Here is an 18035-nt window from a genome sequence, read left to right as displayed (position 1 = left end):
AATTATTCTTTCTTGATCTAGAAAAGAATTCTAGCTTTGATTTTTTTTTTTTTGCCACGAAAAATCAGTGAAATATAAGATAGGATAAAAATACCAGCGATTTCTTTTGGAATTCTGCATTCAGGCAGCAAGTTAGTAGCAAGCTACCAAGTCCTAGTTGCAATTTCAAAAGCTCCCCAACAAGCTCTCACAAACAGGCTGCCAATCTGAACAACCACTAGTTCTATCCTCAAAGCAACTGCGTATATTCAAAAGCTAACACTAGGGCACAATCCTGAAATTTTTCAGGAACAATTTAGATCTGTGTTTAATTGTAACAATAAAAAAAATAATTTATTTTTACAGTATTAACATTCAACTGCAGATTTTGATTTTTTAAAACTATGCATTTTGGACATGTTTCATTTGAAAGAAGTAAAAATGGAGGCTACATCTAAAAATCTGAGACGATCGCTATCATTCTTTTCCTAATAAATAATAATAAAAAAAGATACTAATGTATCTTCATACTAACATAACTAGTAAAGCCATCCTACTTACAGATACAACAACATCCAAAAAACGTCTAAAGACAACAGTCCATTTTCCCCATTTATAATTTAGGAAACAGCAATCTTCTATCTACCAGGAGAAGCGTCCATACACTTTGGGCTGAGGGCTGAAGCTGCAGATATTTGGTCATTATTTTGAAATCATAGTTTGTCTGATTAAAATAACTTAGTCACATCCAGTACTGAACAAAACTTCATTATAAAAATAATGCAATTATAATACCAAAAAACCCAGTCAAACTTCTGCAGGATTAAACAGTCATTTGTACCTTGTGCCCCACATTCATAATAATTGTGCTGTGATTATTTACAGAAACTACTAGCAGCGGTTTAGCTCTTCATATGAAGCAAAATGATCATCTGCATTGGGCCTTTCAGTACTCACAACAAAATGTAGAACATCTACTAAACAGCAAAACACAGAAGTCAAAACAGCTTTACAAAGACTGTGCAGTAAAACCTGTGGTCCAATCTATACTTTGAAGACATTTTTTTTCCATGTAAACTTTCTTCACTGAGAAAATTGCCCTTTTGTTTCAAGAATCTCTTTCACAGTTACCACAAATATATGATTATCACAGTTCTACTTACAGACATTCAGATGATAAATATAAAACCAAGTTAGTGCTCTTTGCTAATAATTAGAACATGTATATATTTACATTTAATGAATATAAACAGCAATGTAGACATAATTTACTCTGAAGAAAGTTCTCAAATTGCTGCATTTGATCAATTTATCTTCCTTAACACAATAATGATGTCTTTCCCGTGAAACTCTGAAAATAGGTATCTAACCTTAAATTTTATGTATAACAGAATGATAGTTTCATAAGCTGTTAGTGCTGTGCCTACTGGATATGCTGATAAATAACTGAACTCTAATTAAGGGTTATAATTCCTTTGGTTTTGTTTCCAGATAGTTTGTTTAGAGAAAAGAGGTAATAGACATGTCTTAAAAAAACCCACCCAATTTCTGACTAAAGAATTCATATTGCTTGAAACGTATAAACCACATTGCTGTACCATACTGCATATTAAATAGAGTTTAATTTTGTTTGGGGTAGCAACAAGGAAGAAAAATGAAGACCGAAGAGTATGAAAATTATAAAGCACTTAAATTTTTGTAAAAGTACTTCAAATATGTATTAATGTATATACTTTTGGTAAGAAACAAAAGCAGAATTCATGGTTACCATAGTTACACATACTCTTTGTTGTGTTTCAATGCCACATGATCTGATTCAAAGTAATACACATCAGGCTCTTCCTCATCATCCTCTGCAGTGTGGATGTTGGCACTCTCTTTGGCAGATGGTACATATCCAGCAACAAGTCTACCCTCAGAAAGTGGCCTTCTTAGTCCATCACTCCCATGATCTCCCGTATTACAGTTTCTCTCTTTTTCATTCTGTTTAATTTCTTCAGACTTTTTGGGAGATCCATTGATACTATTAATACCTACAGGTACATTCTTTTCAGTGGGACTAAAATTATTTTCCTCAACCTGTCCGTTTTCTCTACAAGGAGAGTTATTTTTAGTAGGGCTACTTCTGGCAGGGGCAGCCCTTCGTGGTGAAGTTCTCAATGTGTATCTGTGTTCTTGAAGTTCCGACATAGATGTCATTTGAGCTGAAACACAGTCCAGCACTGAAGAATGTGGTTCAGGTTCACCTGAGATTGATGCACTGTCATGATGAGTATTCGGGTTGCTATTGGTGTTTTCAGCACACTGTTCCTTAGAGGCACTACTATCTCCTACAACATCTACCTCCTCCTCCGAATCCCTTAACAAAGATGACTGGATTTCAGAAAAGGACCCTGTAGCTGGCTCGTCTGCCTGATTAGCATGCTCCTCAGGCAAGCAGTCATTTATTATTTTGTGGTCCTCTAACTTTACCTGTTCTTGAGGGTTTGTGCAAGGCACATAATGGTCTACAACACTGTCCTCCTTGCTGCTATTAAGCAACAATGAAGAATGGGCAAATGAGTTTCCATTTTCTGCTACCGTTTTGTCCTTGGGGATACAGGAACTAGCACTGTTTTGCTTAGTGTTCCCATCAAGCTGACAGTCATCACAGTTAAGAGAATTTGAGTCTCTCTCACCAACTCCATTGACAGTCTGATAACCTGCGATCTCGTCAACTATTGCAGAATTATTAAATCCTTCTGCACAGACATTCACCTTTTTAACTTCCCTTTTGTCACAATCATCCAATATAAGACATCGACAAGCTCGCTTTGTCCCTGTGGAGACTGCATCATTGTCCGACACTAAGCTTTTATGCTCCAATGATTCCTTCTCTGTTTTAGTAGGCAAGTCTTCCTCTGAACTGTTGGGTGCCTCTGAACGTAGACAGCGCTTAATTCTTTTCAAAACCGGTGAAACAGGTTCTGCTTGTTTTTTTTCACAGTTTTCCACAGTTTGTTTATCAACATTATCTTTTTCCGAAGTAGACAACCCTCTCTTTCTAGGGCTCACCCATGATTCCCGAGCACTCTGTTGCTTCAAATCAGTAGTTCTTCCACCGTTACTTCCCTTCTGAGTTTGCACAGACTCTGGCCTCTTCTTTGGTGACCTTGACCGTATTTGAGGATGGGGTGACACTTCCTCTGGATGAGCAATGCTACGGTTTCTTAATGTTCTACCACAAAAGTTTTCATCCAAACCATTTAAACCCACTGTAGATCTTGTAACACGAGTAGATCGAGAAGCAGCCATACTATGGCAAGTCCCTAAAGTATGTTCATCATGATCCACTCATTGGGAAACCTTCAATAAAACGTAAACAAACAGTCAGAAAAAATATTTAAACACCTACAGACATAGCAAATCTGAAAAATATATTGTCACAAACGTATCTATAGCAAAACCGAATATGCCTATACAATCCATTAATACCACTTCTTTCTGTGGTATTTCCTTAGGACATTAAAAAAGTTTTCCACCTAAGCTACAAAGTAGCTGACAGTGTATGTGGTTGTTCTGGCTTTAGTACTTGTGTGAATGTTTCCATATTTATGCAAGGCTGGAATGTTACAGTTAGGCTCCAGTTACTAAAATATGTTATATACATATTACATAATGTATTGATATTATTGTTTGTATGGTCAAATGAGAGGTATCAAATTACAATCTTAATATCCCACAGTTTCTAGTTAAATGGTTTCACATACCAAAAAGGAAACCATTAAAATTGTATTTGCTTGCACTTGTCACTTAAAAACAAATTACTCATAAGTAACAAAACAGAATTGCAATTCTAATTTAAAAGGGGATTAAAAAAACCCCAAAATCCCACCAGTAAAAAATAGTTACAGTCATTAATAGTAAAAATGAACTAAAACAAAATGCCTGAATCAGAATCATAAAATCATTCAAGTTGGAAAGGACTTTGGGAGGCAATCTAGTCCAACACTTCTCAAATGAACATCAAGACTAAATTCAGATTTAGTTACACAGGATATTGACCAGCTGGGTCTGGAAAAACCTCCAAGTACAGATATTCCACAACTTCTCTGGGCAACCTGTTTTAGTGTTTAATTGTCTTTATACTTAGACCCAGGTGGGGCCTCCCCTATTTTTGCATCATTTATGTCAACAAAAAGCCTGGCTCTATCTTCTCAGTAATCTCCTCTGAGGTACTGCAAGAGTTTTTCCCAAGCCTTCTTCATTTTAAAACTCTTCATACAGTTGGTGAGATGAATCATCACCTACATCGGACTTAAGTAAATTCAGACTCAAAGCTAAGTTTAAAATACCCAGTTTGAGAGTGTCTGTATTTCAGTTTTGAGGGTGAAACGTAGGAGTAGCCGACTTGCCCAATCTCAAAATAACATTTTTAATAGAAATCAGTTCAGTCTTATCGTTCTATTCATTTAATCTTTAAAAATTCAATGTGTCAAACTGCATATTACCACAAACCTGTCATAATATCCATGATAATGAATAGATTCACATTTGTACATAGTGGCATTCCTTTTCCATCTAGCCAAATTCCAGATTTTACAAACCTGTTCAACTGACATACGATGTGAAGACTTAAAATTTTAAATATGGAATCAAACCTTTTACATGTTATTTAGAAAGGCTCAAAATGACAAATGGAGGAAAATTGTTTCAATAGCTGTTTTCTATCTTCAGCAAAGGAGAGGGGAAAAAAAAGAACATAAATTCTCACAAATCTACTATTTGGGTGTCAGATGGTCCTAGAGTAGAAAAGAGAGAACGGACAAGACCAGTACATCTCTTAAGCAATAGAATTCTGTTTGACAATTAACAGTAATTACTATATTGCCTGTTTAGGTATTCATAATGCAAGTAGTATTTATTAATGTATTCTAAAAATATTGCTTGGTATAGCTCTAGATACAACTGTATAAGACAGCATAACTAACATTCTGCATAACTAAGAAAAGGCAATTACAAAGTGGAAGTTTCAAATGTTTTCAAAACTGCATTGTATTTGTGCTGCTACAAGCCTCCTGCTTGTTAGCTATTCTCACTGTCACACATGAATGCCTCAAAAGGTGCACTGCTTTTATTCCTGGAAATAGAGGTAAAGAACTGCTCTCATACCAACTTCCATTCTGCCCATTTGAAAGTAACGATGCAGGACAAAGTGTGAGATGTCCAATGAACTCTGTCTTAAGAGAAAATATAAATAATACAACAAACAGCAAATGGGCAAAACATCAGTAGTTGAGCTGAAGAGAGAAAAAAATCCCATGTAACTGTGTGTTGTCTAAAATGGCTGTTTACATCTATTTTCCACATGGATAAACTTCCCTGTATATTCCCCCTTTTACACACACGCTCAATACCTTCTGAAGAGTGATCTCATTTGGGATTGAACCCCAAAAAAACCCCCGAAAAACGGGGTCATTTAGATATTCACCTAGGTTGTTCTAATTAAGGTTGGCACACATTAAGGATAAGTAACTGACATCTCAAACGCATACCAATAAAATAAATTAAACCAAATTCCAATGTACGCTTTGGTGAGTAACTACTGCTGAACTCAACAGGCATTAGAAATAACATGAAGACAGAAAACTTTACTGATTTACTGGTATGTTACTTTCTAAAGAAATACACCTTACATAACAAGTTAAAAAGTTATTATTTAGTTAGTACGAAATGTAAAACACTTACCATTGCAAAACTAGAAGAAATATAAACTTTTGACATTTCATAGAGCAGGCTCTCACTGCACCACTCGAATTATATCAATCGCCGTTGCTGATATCCATGATGTAATCCAAATGCCTTTTTACTAGTTTATGCCATCACATCAACAAGAATTTTGCAAACTGTTGAGAAAAAGACAATGGCATCAATAAAACATTTAAATTATTTCATTAAAAATTAAAAATAATAAAACAGGACACATAAAGAGTAACATATAAAAAGTAAGGCTTTTCAAGAAGCAATTATTGATTTTACAAGTGTCCTACATAAAGAACAATATGCTACAAAGTTAGCAAATTAAGAATGTGAAATGCTAATTTAGGTTTCAAATGTAAAATATCTTTCTTGGCTATTTTTAAGTGATTCACTGTATCACACTAAAGATGCGCAAGAAAACGAATTCACAACAGAGTCTCATGTGTTAGGGTGTTCAAACCTCAGAAGATACTTGACGAGATACAAGAAAACAAGTAGTGAAAGATACTACTACTATTAATGAATTGTCAAATATATTTTATCATTAGATACATAGTAAAAAACAATTATTTCGCTATTTAATCAACAGAGCAGAACTCAAAACTTATATTGGCTCCAAATCCCTGAATAACCTTCCTCTATACAATAGGAGTGAAGCACTTTCCAGAGTTCACATTAAACCTATTCTTCACCCAAGGAACACAACGTGTACTACTCTGTAGTGGAAGTGAACCCATTTTCATATTGAAAGACAGAAATAAATCTATGGATCCAAAGCCACACAATGCTTTCAATTGTCTCTGGAGTTTGGGCGTCAGTGTCAATGCCCAACAACTATTACTTGAAAAAACATACCAGGAATCGCATTTAATTTGAGTATCTACTACTATGAAGGCATCATAAATCACTATAGAATAGTGATTACTGAATCTTTCTTCATATTCTGTTGACTTCATAAAAGTGAACTTATTTTCATATTGACGATTCAGAAACTCTATGATGCGAAACACAAGCTGACAGGTTTCTCCACATTTTCTTTTCTACACAGTTATTATACTTAGATTACATACTTCCAAAGTCTTTGGAAATTGTCTTATTTTCAACTTAGCAGTATGAAATCATAAGTAAGAACAGAAAACGAACTCCCCATTAAGTTGACAATTCAGAATATAAACTGAGCCAAATAAGAGGAGAGATTAATGTTGAGTTAAAGTCAAATTCAATAATGAAGGGTATTTCTACAATGATGTTACATGAAGTATCATAAATTCTATTACATGGATAACTAAATCAAATTAGATTTCAATTATTCAGTGGAGTTTCTTAATTTAACAAGCAACAGATAACTGCCATAATAAAACAAAAACAAAGAATGGAAAAACAAGTAGGCAAAGAAAAACAGTTGAAAATGCAAAAGATAAAAGAATGAAAGGAATGAGCAAAAAAGACAGTTGCTACTAAGCCGTACCAGGAATGGAACTAGAAACAGTGAGAGAGGAACTCCATAAAGAGCTCCAACATCAAGTGACTTTGGCCTATGTCCCCCTGCTACCCAGTTTCTTGTTTTTAATATTCTGGTACATTTTCAGTTACTTAAACCAATATTGTTGCTTTTCCTACAGATCCCTTTAACTGAGAGGAAAGACACATATGCAGGTAGCAAAAGTAAAGCAAGATTTTGACAGATTTATGCAAAAACCAACCAAACAACATACCCCAACAAAAATCCCACAGTTTAGTAACTTTGGTAAAATAGAAAATACAGAAAAAGCCTGAAACAAAACGTAACAGTGAGTCAATCAGAAGGAGGTCTAATCTCAAAATTTTTAATTACTTTACCAGTCCAAAAGTAAAGAACATTCACATTACTTGTTTCGGGAATGATGGAAATAGTAATGTCAGTCTTTCCTCAGATTGTACACTTTATCTCCCCTAATTTTCTTTCCCGTAAAACAACCCTATTTTACTCGCAGAAGGAAAGACACAAACCCTGCTGTGCCTAGTTGCATTTGGGGAAAGCAAGAGCATTTTAGACACAGCAAAAAGAATGTGTAAGTATCACAAGAGGAGAAACAAAGCTGGGGGGGGAGCGGGGAAGCCACTCAGAATTTTTTTAGTAGCAGTTTCTGGGGAAAAAAATTATTAAAAGAAAGAACGGAAACTTTAACGAGAATACACAAAAATGACTGCACCTCAATTACTGCTTAAAAACTAGAAAACAACGTTCACAAAAGCTTACTAAGTTTATAGTTAAATAACTTCTTCCAGAAGTTTCTTTGGGAAAATTATCTTGAAAAGAAACTATTATTTCTTTACATTTCATAAGCAATTAAGAATTTTTTTCACCTAGAACAACCACATCTTCCATGGCAGAGAAATTCGATGGAAGAGTAATTTAACGTTTTGGACACCATTCATTTTAGAAGGTATTTATGAGTTGGAATAAGGAGTGCAAGGGAAACTAAATATGCTTTTAGGTCTAAGCCATTCTTCAGGGAACCACATCAACATTTAAGAAAGAGGATATTGCAATAAAGACTCAAAGTCTAAAGAGAAAGAATCAACTAAAAAGAAACAACATAGTCTGGTTTGCAAAGCCCACTAAAAATGAAGAAGTTAGAGGTGAAAGTAGAATATAACGCAGACAGAGACAAAGCTTTGAGTAAGAAAGGGGCTCTGAATTTGTCTCTTGTGGAAGGACCTGTGTAAAAAGTCAGTATTGTGAGTGTTGATGCTGAAACCTTATAGGGAATGGTCATACATTAATCAGTATGGAACTTCAGAGTGAGACTGGAATTTGACTGCTCACAGAAATTGTCGACACATCTTACATACAATCAAGAATTTGATGACAGCATAGGATGGAGTTTCATGGAGTTTTTAGCATTTGAGAACCCTCAGTGTTACATAGTTTTAGGCAGACTCTACTGATACACACATAGTCATACAATTATGCTAGAATTTTTATTTAACTTAACCAGAAGACTATTTAGCAAAGCTAGTGAATGTTGAACTGTGCGTGTGAAAACCTCTAGCAACAGAGGAAACAAATTTACACAGAGATGGAAACCAACAGTTAAAGACAGCAGAATGAGGAAACTCCTTCCTAAATATGCCGGGTCTAATGGAAAGCGTCCCTGCCCATGGCAGGGGGGTTGGAACTAGATGATCTTTAAGGTCCCTTCCAACTCTAACCATTCTATGATTCTATGTAGAATAACCAATTTCTTCACTGGGTTAAGCCAGTACTGGGTATCTGGGAAACAAGTCGATTGTTTAAAGGAACCCAAAGAATTAAGAAACACGTACATAGTTAAAAGTTTGTTCAATGTGGCCCTACGCTAGAGAAGAGATAGTAAAGAAGGTCAATATATGAACATACTGGGTGTAACAGCATATGGGACCTGAAAGCAGCAAAGCAACAAAAGCCTCTACTATAATTGTGTGGTGGTGCTTTTTTATATATATATGGTACTTACGATGGATATATTAACATTACATACAATATTAAACAACAACAAAAAAAAAGTGTATTTGGGGGACAAAGGGGGAAGATACTCTTGCAACCAATAGTGATTTGATGTCACTACCTTATGAAAATAGGCAATTGCTACAGCCTTCCACAACAGTTCAACCCTAGAAAAGATAATATTTTGTTCATCTTATCTTGAGTATAACAAATTATCATCTTATATGAAGCGAAAAACGTATTTCTTCCTGTTCTTCTGAGTCTCATCTAATGATCAGTTTCCATTCATGCTCAGTAATACTGCATGGTGATAAAGGTTAAAACTTTTTCCAGCGTTCAGATATTGCAATTGTGGATACCTCACAGCAGTAGCACTCTCTAGTCCCATACTGAAGTAAATCCCAAGATCACTTCAGAAACAATATCTGTTATTGGTGTGGTTACTATTTACAAGAGCAAATGTGACACATATATGATTGCCCTCTCTTGTTCCATTTTCTTCCTGCAGGACCGTACCTGCCTCTGGCTGAAAGGAATATTGCAGAATGTTTTATTTCAGTCATAAGACTCTTTGATCATACTTATTTCTGTCATCAGAACCTAGGAGTCTTTAATGTATATTCCTTTTTTAAAACACTGTATTTTATTCTTTTAAAAATCTGTGTCAGAGTTTACATTATCCTTTTCAAATTGTAACACTTCAGAAGAAACACCACTTTTACATACATCTTTCTAATACCAAAAAGCAGAACATCTTCTGGGAAAGAAAACAAATCAAAACAAATGTGTATCAATGACAATAATATTGTGTGATTTCAGAGTATAAGACTGTGCATAATTTAGCTAGTTTGACAATGTATATTCAATTGATGTATATCTCACCCCAAACCATTTCTTTAATTTTGAAATCCTGCTTCCATTGACCTGATGATTTTCTAGACTGCTATTACAATGCACTTAATATAACTCGATTAAAATAATTGTGACCCTTACATAAGAATACAGCAAAGTCTGCCGTATTTCTGAACCTATAAACATCATCTGTTTCTTTCAGAATCTCTCAGAAACCACTCTGAGCCACTGGCCACTATTTACATTTCAGGAAACAGCAGTCCACTAGGAACTTGCTACTGGTCTATCTCAGTGCAGATACAAAACCGATGGCCAAAATTAGCTTTTCTCAAGCCTCTTTCTAAATTTCACTTCTCCCAAGAATCAATCAGAGCTGACAAAACCTGACTTTGACCTGACTCTGTATCTGTAACTCAGTCTTCTCCATTAAAGCGGTTTTGCAAAGAAAAAGCATAACATTTATCATGAATCTCCTGTTTGTTATTACCTTCCATTACGAGCATGTCATAAGTATTTAACCAATTACTTCATCCATACACTAAGCATGCATGCATGCAACCTTTAATTGTTAGCAGAACCCTGTATATGTTTCATGCTATGGCCCCTGGCACGGGGCACAAAATTACATCTTCTGGTTTTGCATTTTCCACAGAGAATTATACCAAAGGTATCCTGAATAAGCTTTTGTGTTCCAATTGCCTAGAGGCATCCTGATCATTACACCATTATCTTCCTTCTTATCAGCTATACACTCCAGACCACATTATTTCAGTGACATAGAAAAAAAACAATTAAGACTTTATACATTTTAAGCATGCACAATACTGCTTATGTGTGTATCTCCAAAGAAAAGAATATTCATAGATGACTTAAACTCATAAATAAAACCGGTGTATCTCTGTGGTATAAAATAGCAATTCTTAAATTCTCTGCAGAGCAGCAGTATGTTATTTAAAACAGTACATTTTTTAAAATGGAAAGTTTATCGTATAAAATGAAGACTGAAGAAGCTATTTATGTAACCAGAATCTAATCCCTTACAGAAGCATTTGCCCAAGACAAAAAATTAGCATCTTTGAACAGAAGAGAACCTGCACAGACACCAAATTATCACGGCTTTGGTTTATCTCCACATATAAAGCATATCACTTTGTAGCAAAGTGGTATTACTAAATTAGGGATGAATTCCATTTAACAAATTATATTCACTAGTCTATCACATCTAGAGTACGCCAGCATCTCTTCCCACACATACTGAGCTTAGCATAACTACATTAGCAAGAAATTAGTTTTCTGGGGAAGGCATTATATTTTTCTGATTTTACATTACATCAAAATAAGCAATACTTTCAAATTATAGAAATAACCCCCACCAAAAGACATTACAAAGATCTTACTTGAAATAATGGATAACAATAAGCAGCTTAAAGCTATAATGAAAGTTTAAATGCAATAAAAGTAAAAATAAATAAACGTTACGAGGCTCCATGTTCTGGAATTACTCTGAGATTTTAGCCATTTCTAATACAGTAAGATTATATTACATATGGTCAAAATACAGTTTGTCAGAATGGGACTACTTATATTTAGTTTATCTTTTATATAAGGATAGCAAGATGAAATAAAGAAAAATTTAGAACAGCAGGACAAAAATTATCAACTGTTAAGTTGTACCACTCCAAACTAGCAGAGAGGCACTCTACAAAAACCGCTAAAACTGGCAAAGAACTGTAATGGATAGTTCAATATGCTCCTTTTCTTCCTTAAAATAGATGGGTTCACCAGGCCAGACAAATCTATTCTTACATAAGAAGTGGGGAAAAAAAGTATCTTTAGAAATAATCTTCTTACAGAAAAATTGCTTCCAGTTTTTTCTGTGGAAAAAAAAAAAGTAGTAATGGAAGAGTACCCCAGTAAACTGAACCTGGTACTTCAATAATAGGATGTGTGAAAACAAACAAAAGCTTAACCTCCTCCTCTCCATCATTGTCTTACACTGACCCCTCTTTCTCTAAAACCACAAAATAAAGAAAAAGGTCAAACCAGCAAGTTACATGACAATGACTAGTAATGCACATCTGTTCCTTTGTATCCCTTCCAGTCAGCAGCGGGTTATCAAACCAGCTGACTGCACTGATACTTCTCACTCTTCTGGGCTACCTACATGAGGGAATTTATTGGGAGGATGGGTACAATAGAGGCATCACACCCCTTTGCCAGCCAAACATTCCAAGATAAGGTTGCAACATTACTTCATATATAACTAAAAATTATACAAGTGTAACTGTACAGTAAAACTCTAAAAAAGTAACCACTCTTAACAAATTCCTTCTCCTTAGACACAAACCCTAAACTGCGTTCAGTTTCTTATATCTTGGACAAATTAGAGTTTGCGCTGAAATCATACACTGAAGCATCTGCCTCAGACTGATATTCCCACCCTGCTGCCTCTCCCTTCAAATCTCAGTCAAAATAATTACTCATTTCTGTGCACAAATACAGATATATTTTTTTTAATCTTCTTACGGCCTAAGACACATCTGACTTTCTTCAAGAAGTTCTTCTACCTCTATGTTTTGGAGTAAGAAGTTGGAATTTGGCATGGAGAAGCATTTGTCTGAGAACAAAAATCCTGGTGAGCTGTGATGAAGGCAGGTTAAGGGGAATGCTGAACATGAATGGATAGGTAAGGAGAGCAGCAAAGTCAGTGGACAATGACTGGAGAAAGAGATAGACTGGAAATCCTGAAGAACTGCTAGAAGACAGAAAGTAACTGTGAAAGTGGGAATCTGGAACTGAGAATAACTGGAAGAAGCAGGCAGGCAGAATCTGGGATCTTACCTAGACACAACTAGTCTATACACATCACCGCAGCACCCATCCCAATTATCCATCACAAACACCTGTGACAACTCTGTCAACAGAAGTATTTCTGGAACTATAGTACAAAATGAATCTACAAATAGGTCCGAGATGAAAATACCACCTTTTCTTTTTTTCTTTTCAAATGAGTCCAGATTGATCAATTTTTTTCTGTGGGTCATACTAAAGGACAATGTGCTGCAGCACAAGGATCATGCGGCCAGAAACAAAGGTCAAGATGTGAACTTTGGAAGGTGGTACCAAAGCCCTGGGAACAATAACTACATTCCACACTTCAACACACCATCTAGTACTGCTTAATCTTAACTTATTAGAAAAATGCAAAAAAGCATGAATTACTGTGACATCATTTAATACAAATTGCATTTAGCATGAATAAAGACAGTAAGCCTTAACTAAAGACAGTAAAGCCTTAACTGAACACTCTTACTGAACTTACTAATCAGTCAATAACTGATGTCTGATGCAACTAACTTACGAAGAAAACTAAAAACAGACTTCAGAAATAACTTTCATGTTCCACATCAAAAAAAATCACACTTAAATCCACTTATTGGCCATCACTCTATATCCTTCACACCCTACCTACCCACCCCACTATATTATCCTAAGTGAAAGTCCCACTCTAAATTATAATGTGCTTTTCACATGAAACCATTCAGCTGCTAAATAGCTTTGCTGTTATCCAAAGAACATCTCCTGTGCAGGATTACTAAAACATGTGACTAACATCTGAGATACATGAAATTATACAGGTTCTTGAAAAGCTCATTATAAAATTAATTACACTAACTTGATTACAGTAACCATTTATCAAAATGTTATTCTAACAGAATAGACTCCAATAGTATTTAACCTCTTGACCACAGTTAGAATATAGTTTTATACCAATAAACAGAAAAAATATTATTTATTTCCTAACAAAGTTATTATTGCAATATGCAGAAAATACCAAGCATAAAAAGACATTTCTTTTTTCCTACAGGTAGGCTGCAATTGTAAGGGAGTCATCAAGTACTTAATAATCCTGCCAACAGCTTACAGATGAAAAGGAAGGTGATGAAGAAGAACAGTGCTCCTTTACCTTCTTAGAAGCCCCAAGAAAAACCAGGCTGTTCATTTTTGTAGTGTACTACACTGGAAATATCTATTCTGTCTGATTTACTTTTTGCAGTGATTGCAAACATGCTACTCTATGAAGTACACTGTAATGTACACATTGTATGAAATACTGTATAGAATATGTTTTTATCAAAGACCATTTTCAAAGGCATGCATTTGAAATACAACAATTAATATACTTTTTAATATCATAGAATCATAGAATGGTTTGGGTTGGAAAGGACCTTAAAGACCATCTAGTTCCAACCCCCCTGTCACGGGCAGGGACACCTCACACTAGACCAGGTTGCTCAAAGCACCATCCAGCCTGGTCCTGAACACTTCCAGGGATGGGACATCCGCAACTTCCCTGTTCCAGTGCCTCACCTTACTTAATATGCAAAATTACAGCAAAAGCTACATAAGCCTCAGAAGGCTATCATAATGACAAACACTGACATATGATGATAGATCAGTACTACATGCACACAATCAGGTATTCTGCATGGGCTGTGCTTCGAAGTGCTGGTGCATAGGTACTAAGATAAAGATCAAACCAGAGATTTTGGAAAACAGGAGCAGGAGGCATGCAATGCTTCCTGTAAAATATTTTCAGTGTTGTATCAGAATTAAAATGTTTTTGTCCTCAATTTTTCATCAAAATTTAAAATACCCTCTCTGTCCCCAAAGAAATAAAAAAAAATGAGAAGGAAGATGTTTTTCCATTAATGAAAAAATGTTTTAACCACTTATTTCCATCTGATAATACTTTTGACTCAATCTAGGAGATAAGCATGTTATTCTATAAGCAGACTGGCAAAACTGCTACTGTATGGGCTGGCTCTTTGTAGTCCTAAATGCAACCCAGTTCTGCCAGACATCCCACCTCGCTTCCAACATTTTGGAAAAACTTCATGCTCCTCCCTCTGGCTATCCAAACTCAAGGATACTGTGGCTAATTCCAACCTGTACATGCACTGACTAGACTGCCACCAAACCATGTATAGCAGGTAACTGCTGGGCTCAAACTGCAATCCTCCTTAAAAAAAGGACTCCAACTTTCAGGAAAGCTCCAAGCTCTTTTCTGAGGTCTTCACCTCCAGCTAAATTTCAGGGGGTTGCCAAGTTGGCCAAGAGGTTCATATGTTCCTCAGTAACAACAGCAAATAAAGAGAGGGAGATCTTCTTGTGTAAGCTAAAGAGTGGATCTAAATTATGGCTCTAAATGCTTAAAACACATTCCAGACAGACTGGAAGGAGGGCATAGGGGGGCGGAATCCAGAACTATCCTGGCACCTATGAATAAAAGAAACGCAGCCTGTCACAGCGATGCTGTGGCCCTGCTGTGTCTTCTGACCAGATGCATTTTCATGCTCCCAGAATTACAGGCCTCCCTTGCCACGAGCTGATACTGAAGGTACAATTGTAGCACCACTCACCATGAAACCAAACAGATGTGTTATCACATGCCAGGGGCTCTGGAAAGTACCAGACTAGCTTATAGGAAAAACTATGCTTTAACCTAGAATTTAAATACTGTAATAGCCTGCTACTGCAGAATCACAGGATCCTTTACATTGGAAAAGACCCTTAAAATCATTGAGTCCAACTGTAAATTACTTGCCTTATGTTGCTTTTTGATTGGCAATTATTTTTAAGAGTCCTAGCTCTTTCAAATGTTCATGTGGCTGTGTTATGATTGACTTTGATATATGAATAAAACTGTACAGTGCAACTGACTTTGTTATACCGACTCCAGTTAGTGGCGCACAGGAAGCAGAAAAACATCCATTTTCTGCAGAAACAGCTTGAGATACTACAGTTGTTTAAATGTTTCACTGATATATACCTCTATGCTAGAACCTCCACACTGTTGCAGTTCTCAAAAAAGTGATTTGTGGCAAAAAGACCCATTCCTACTTTTTGTTCCAGCCTTCCATATGGGATATTGTTTATTTTTAGTGTCTCTTTCTGATGTTTGGTCTAATACTCAGCACAGCTGCTGGCTACATTTAGCCACACAGGATAGTTTTGTCTCTGCAGATAGTCCTTCAAAGCAGTTTTGAGCACGTTCCTGTTCTGTGAGCTGAATGATGAACCTGTCTCCCCAGGAGTACTTGAAGGCAGACAGAGATCTCCCAGTGCTTGGGCATCCTGACAGAAGAGCAGATATCAGCACTTACAAAGTCTTATAAATTATTCTTAGATTCTTTCCAAATTCTGCGTTGCAACTTGACACTAAGCTTGTTAAGAGGTTTCATGTCCCTCTATAGTCCGATATTCTCATTCTTTGTTCAGTCTGTATGTGTTCTGAATAAAAGACCGTTATGCATACTTCAGTCCACTTGGATTCCTGAAGTTTCAACCAGCAAGTACTGAAGGTGTTTTAAGTGTATTAGCAACTGCATTTTTTAAAAACTCTTAAAGTAGCAGTGACCAGCCACCTTCTGTTTGATTGCTGTCCTGTCTCTGGGCACAGAAAACACAGCTTTCAATATGCACATTATCGGATACCTTTTCCTTTTAATTACAGCATACCTACTGGTAAGAGAGGCCTTGATTTAAAAAAACAAGCTTTATTTTAAGAGTGGTCCCAGTTTAACTAGTAGTTACTTTGTCTAGCTGCTTCTGTCTACATCCAACTAATTCCAGACAGGACAGTTGGCCAGAATTTCCTTGATTTAACAGTAGAATGGTAGTCTATTTTCCTTTTTTTACTCTAATATCTATAATTCAAATAGGACTATGACTGCATCGTGTGCAATTTTGTTTTGCTTGATTGCTACTTTGCTTTCTTCTCTTGCTCTGCTCAGACAGTCTTTGTAGGCCAGTATGCTCACTGATAAACAACACTCTGCATTTAATTTCCTGGGTTTTCTATGTTCTGCCTTGCCTGTGCTTACAGTACCAACTGGAAATACAAAGAAAGTTCTGTCTGGCCTGCATTTACATTTAAAATCTCAGCCTTTTAGTTACTGCTTACTTTTTCAATATGAACTTTTTTTTTTTTGTTTGAACACTTTTGCATAAAATGCCATTATGACCCTGTAAAAAACCCAGAAGAACTTTTTTTTTTTTTTTTTACTGTAACTACAGGTCTTCGCTTGTCTTGTGACCACTGATAAATAATCTTAAGGCTTGCTCCACTTACGTTTTTCATCTAGATGCAGGCTTGCTCATCAATTTTGCAGTTTCTACAGCCCTTGGCACAATAAAAACTCAGACCTGTCTGATTCACACTTTTTTAATCTTTAGAAGTCACAAATTAATTATCTTGAAAGATTCAGCCAGAAGAGTAAAACTTTTCACATAGTACAACTATGCATCAGCTTTTTTTTTCTCCAGGCATCTTATTAACTTGTTAAATATACATATTTTATAGACTTAAAATGCATTTTAAGCATTTCTGAGTTTTTGCACTGTTACTCTAAGCCCACCATTAACCTATCAACACTTTGCAGAAATACAATCACAGGTGACCCTCTGTATGCTTTTCTTTTTGCTTCCTTTACTCAGCTTTGTGATATAAGGAATACCCAGGTATTCTGCTTTGATTATTATTGTTCTTCAGGGTTGTTTTATTTTGCAATACTCAGTTTATGATTTCCTGTACCTACGTGAGACAATTTAATTTCAAAACTATGCTCGCTGTTCAAGCATAAAATGAAAGACTGCCTACAAAGTGAAAAATTCCTTCTATTATCCCTTCCCACTTGCAGGACACTTTATCAAGCACTTTCTAAACGTGTTCCATGCTCCCGACACTGAGATATTGCACCACATTTACAGAGCAAATGGGACTTACCCACTACCACCTAAGCACATGAGCATACCTGACACCTATGCACATATACACTCAAGGTATGTTAATTGACTACCCATTTTCAAAACTTGCTTCCTCATTAACTTTAAAGCAAATCAATTATTTTAAACGTTACTAATTTCAAACCTCTTTACTCACACTGAGTCAGACCAAAGGTCTATCCAGTCAGCACTTTGTCTCCAACAGCAG

The 18035-nt window shown here is 35.9% G+C and overlaps 1 protein-coding gene across 1 annotated transcript in view; it reads right to left on the bottom strand.

Moving 5' to 3' along the window:
• Positions 1-5864, bottom strand: part of ZZZ3 (zinc finger ZZ-type containing 3) — a 35712-nt gene extending 29848 nt beyond the window's left edge. Inside the window, exons 1-2 of the mRNA XM_074151941.1 lie at positions 5707-5864; positions 1763-3324 (exon numbers count right to left, since the gene is read on the bottom strand). Of these exons, the coding sequence (XP_074008042.1) occupies positions 1763-3273 (1511 nt within the window). The 5' untranslated portion in view covers positions 3274-3324; positions 5707-5864. The remainder of the gene's footprint in view (positions 1-1762; positions 3325-5706) is intronic.
• Between the last annotated feature and the right edge of the window lie 12171 nt (positions 5865-18035).

This window comes from Numenius arquata, chromosome 8, assembly GCF_964106895.1.
Source record: "Numenius arquata chromosome 8, bNumArq3.hap1.1, whole genome shotgun sequence".
Classification (NCBI taxonomy): Eukaryota; Metazoa; Chordata; class Aves; order Charadriiformes; family Scolopacidae; genus Numenius; species Numenius arquata.
The sequence above is the reverse complement of the archived record's forward strand: the minus strand, read 5'-3'. Positions and strand labels throughout refer to the sequence as shown.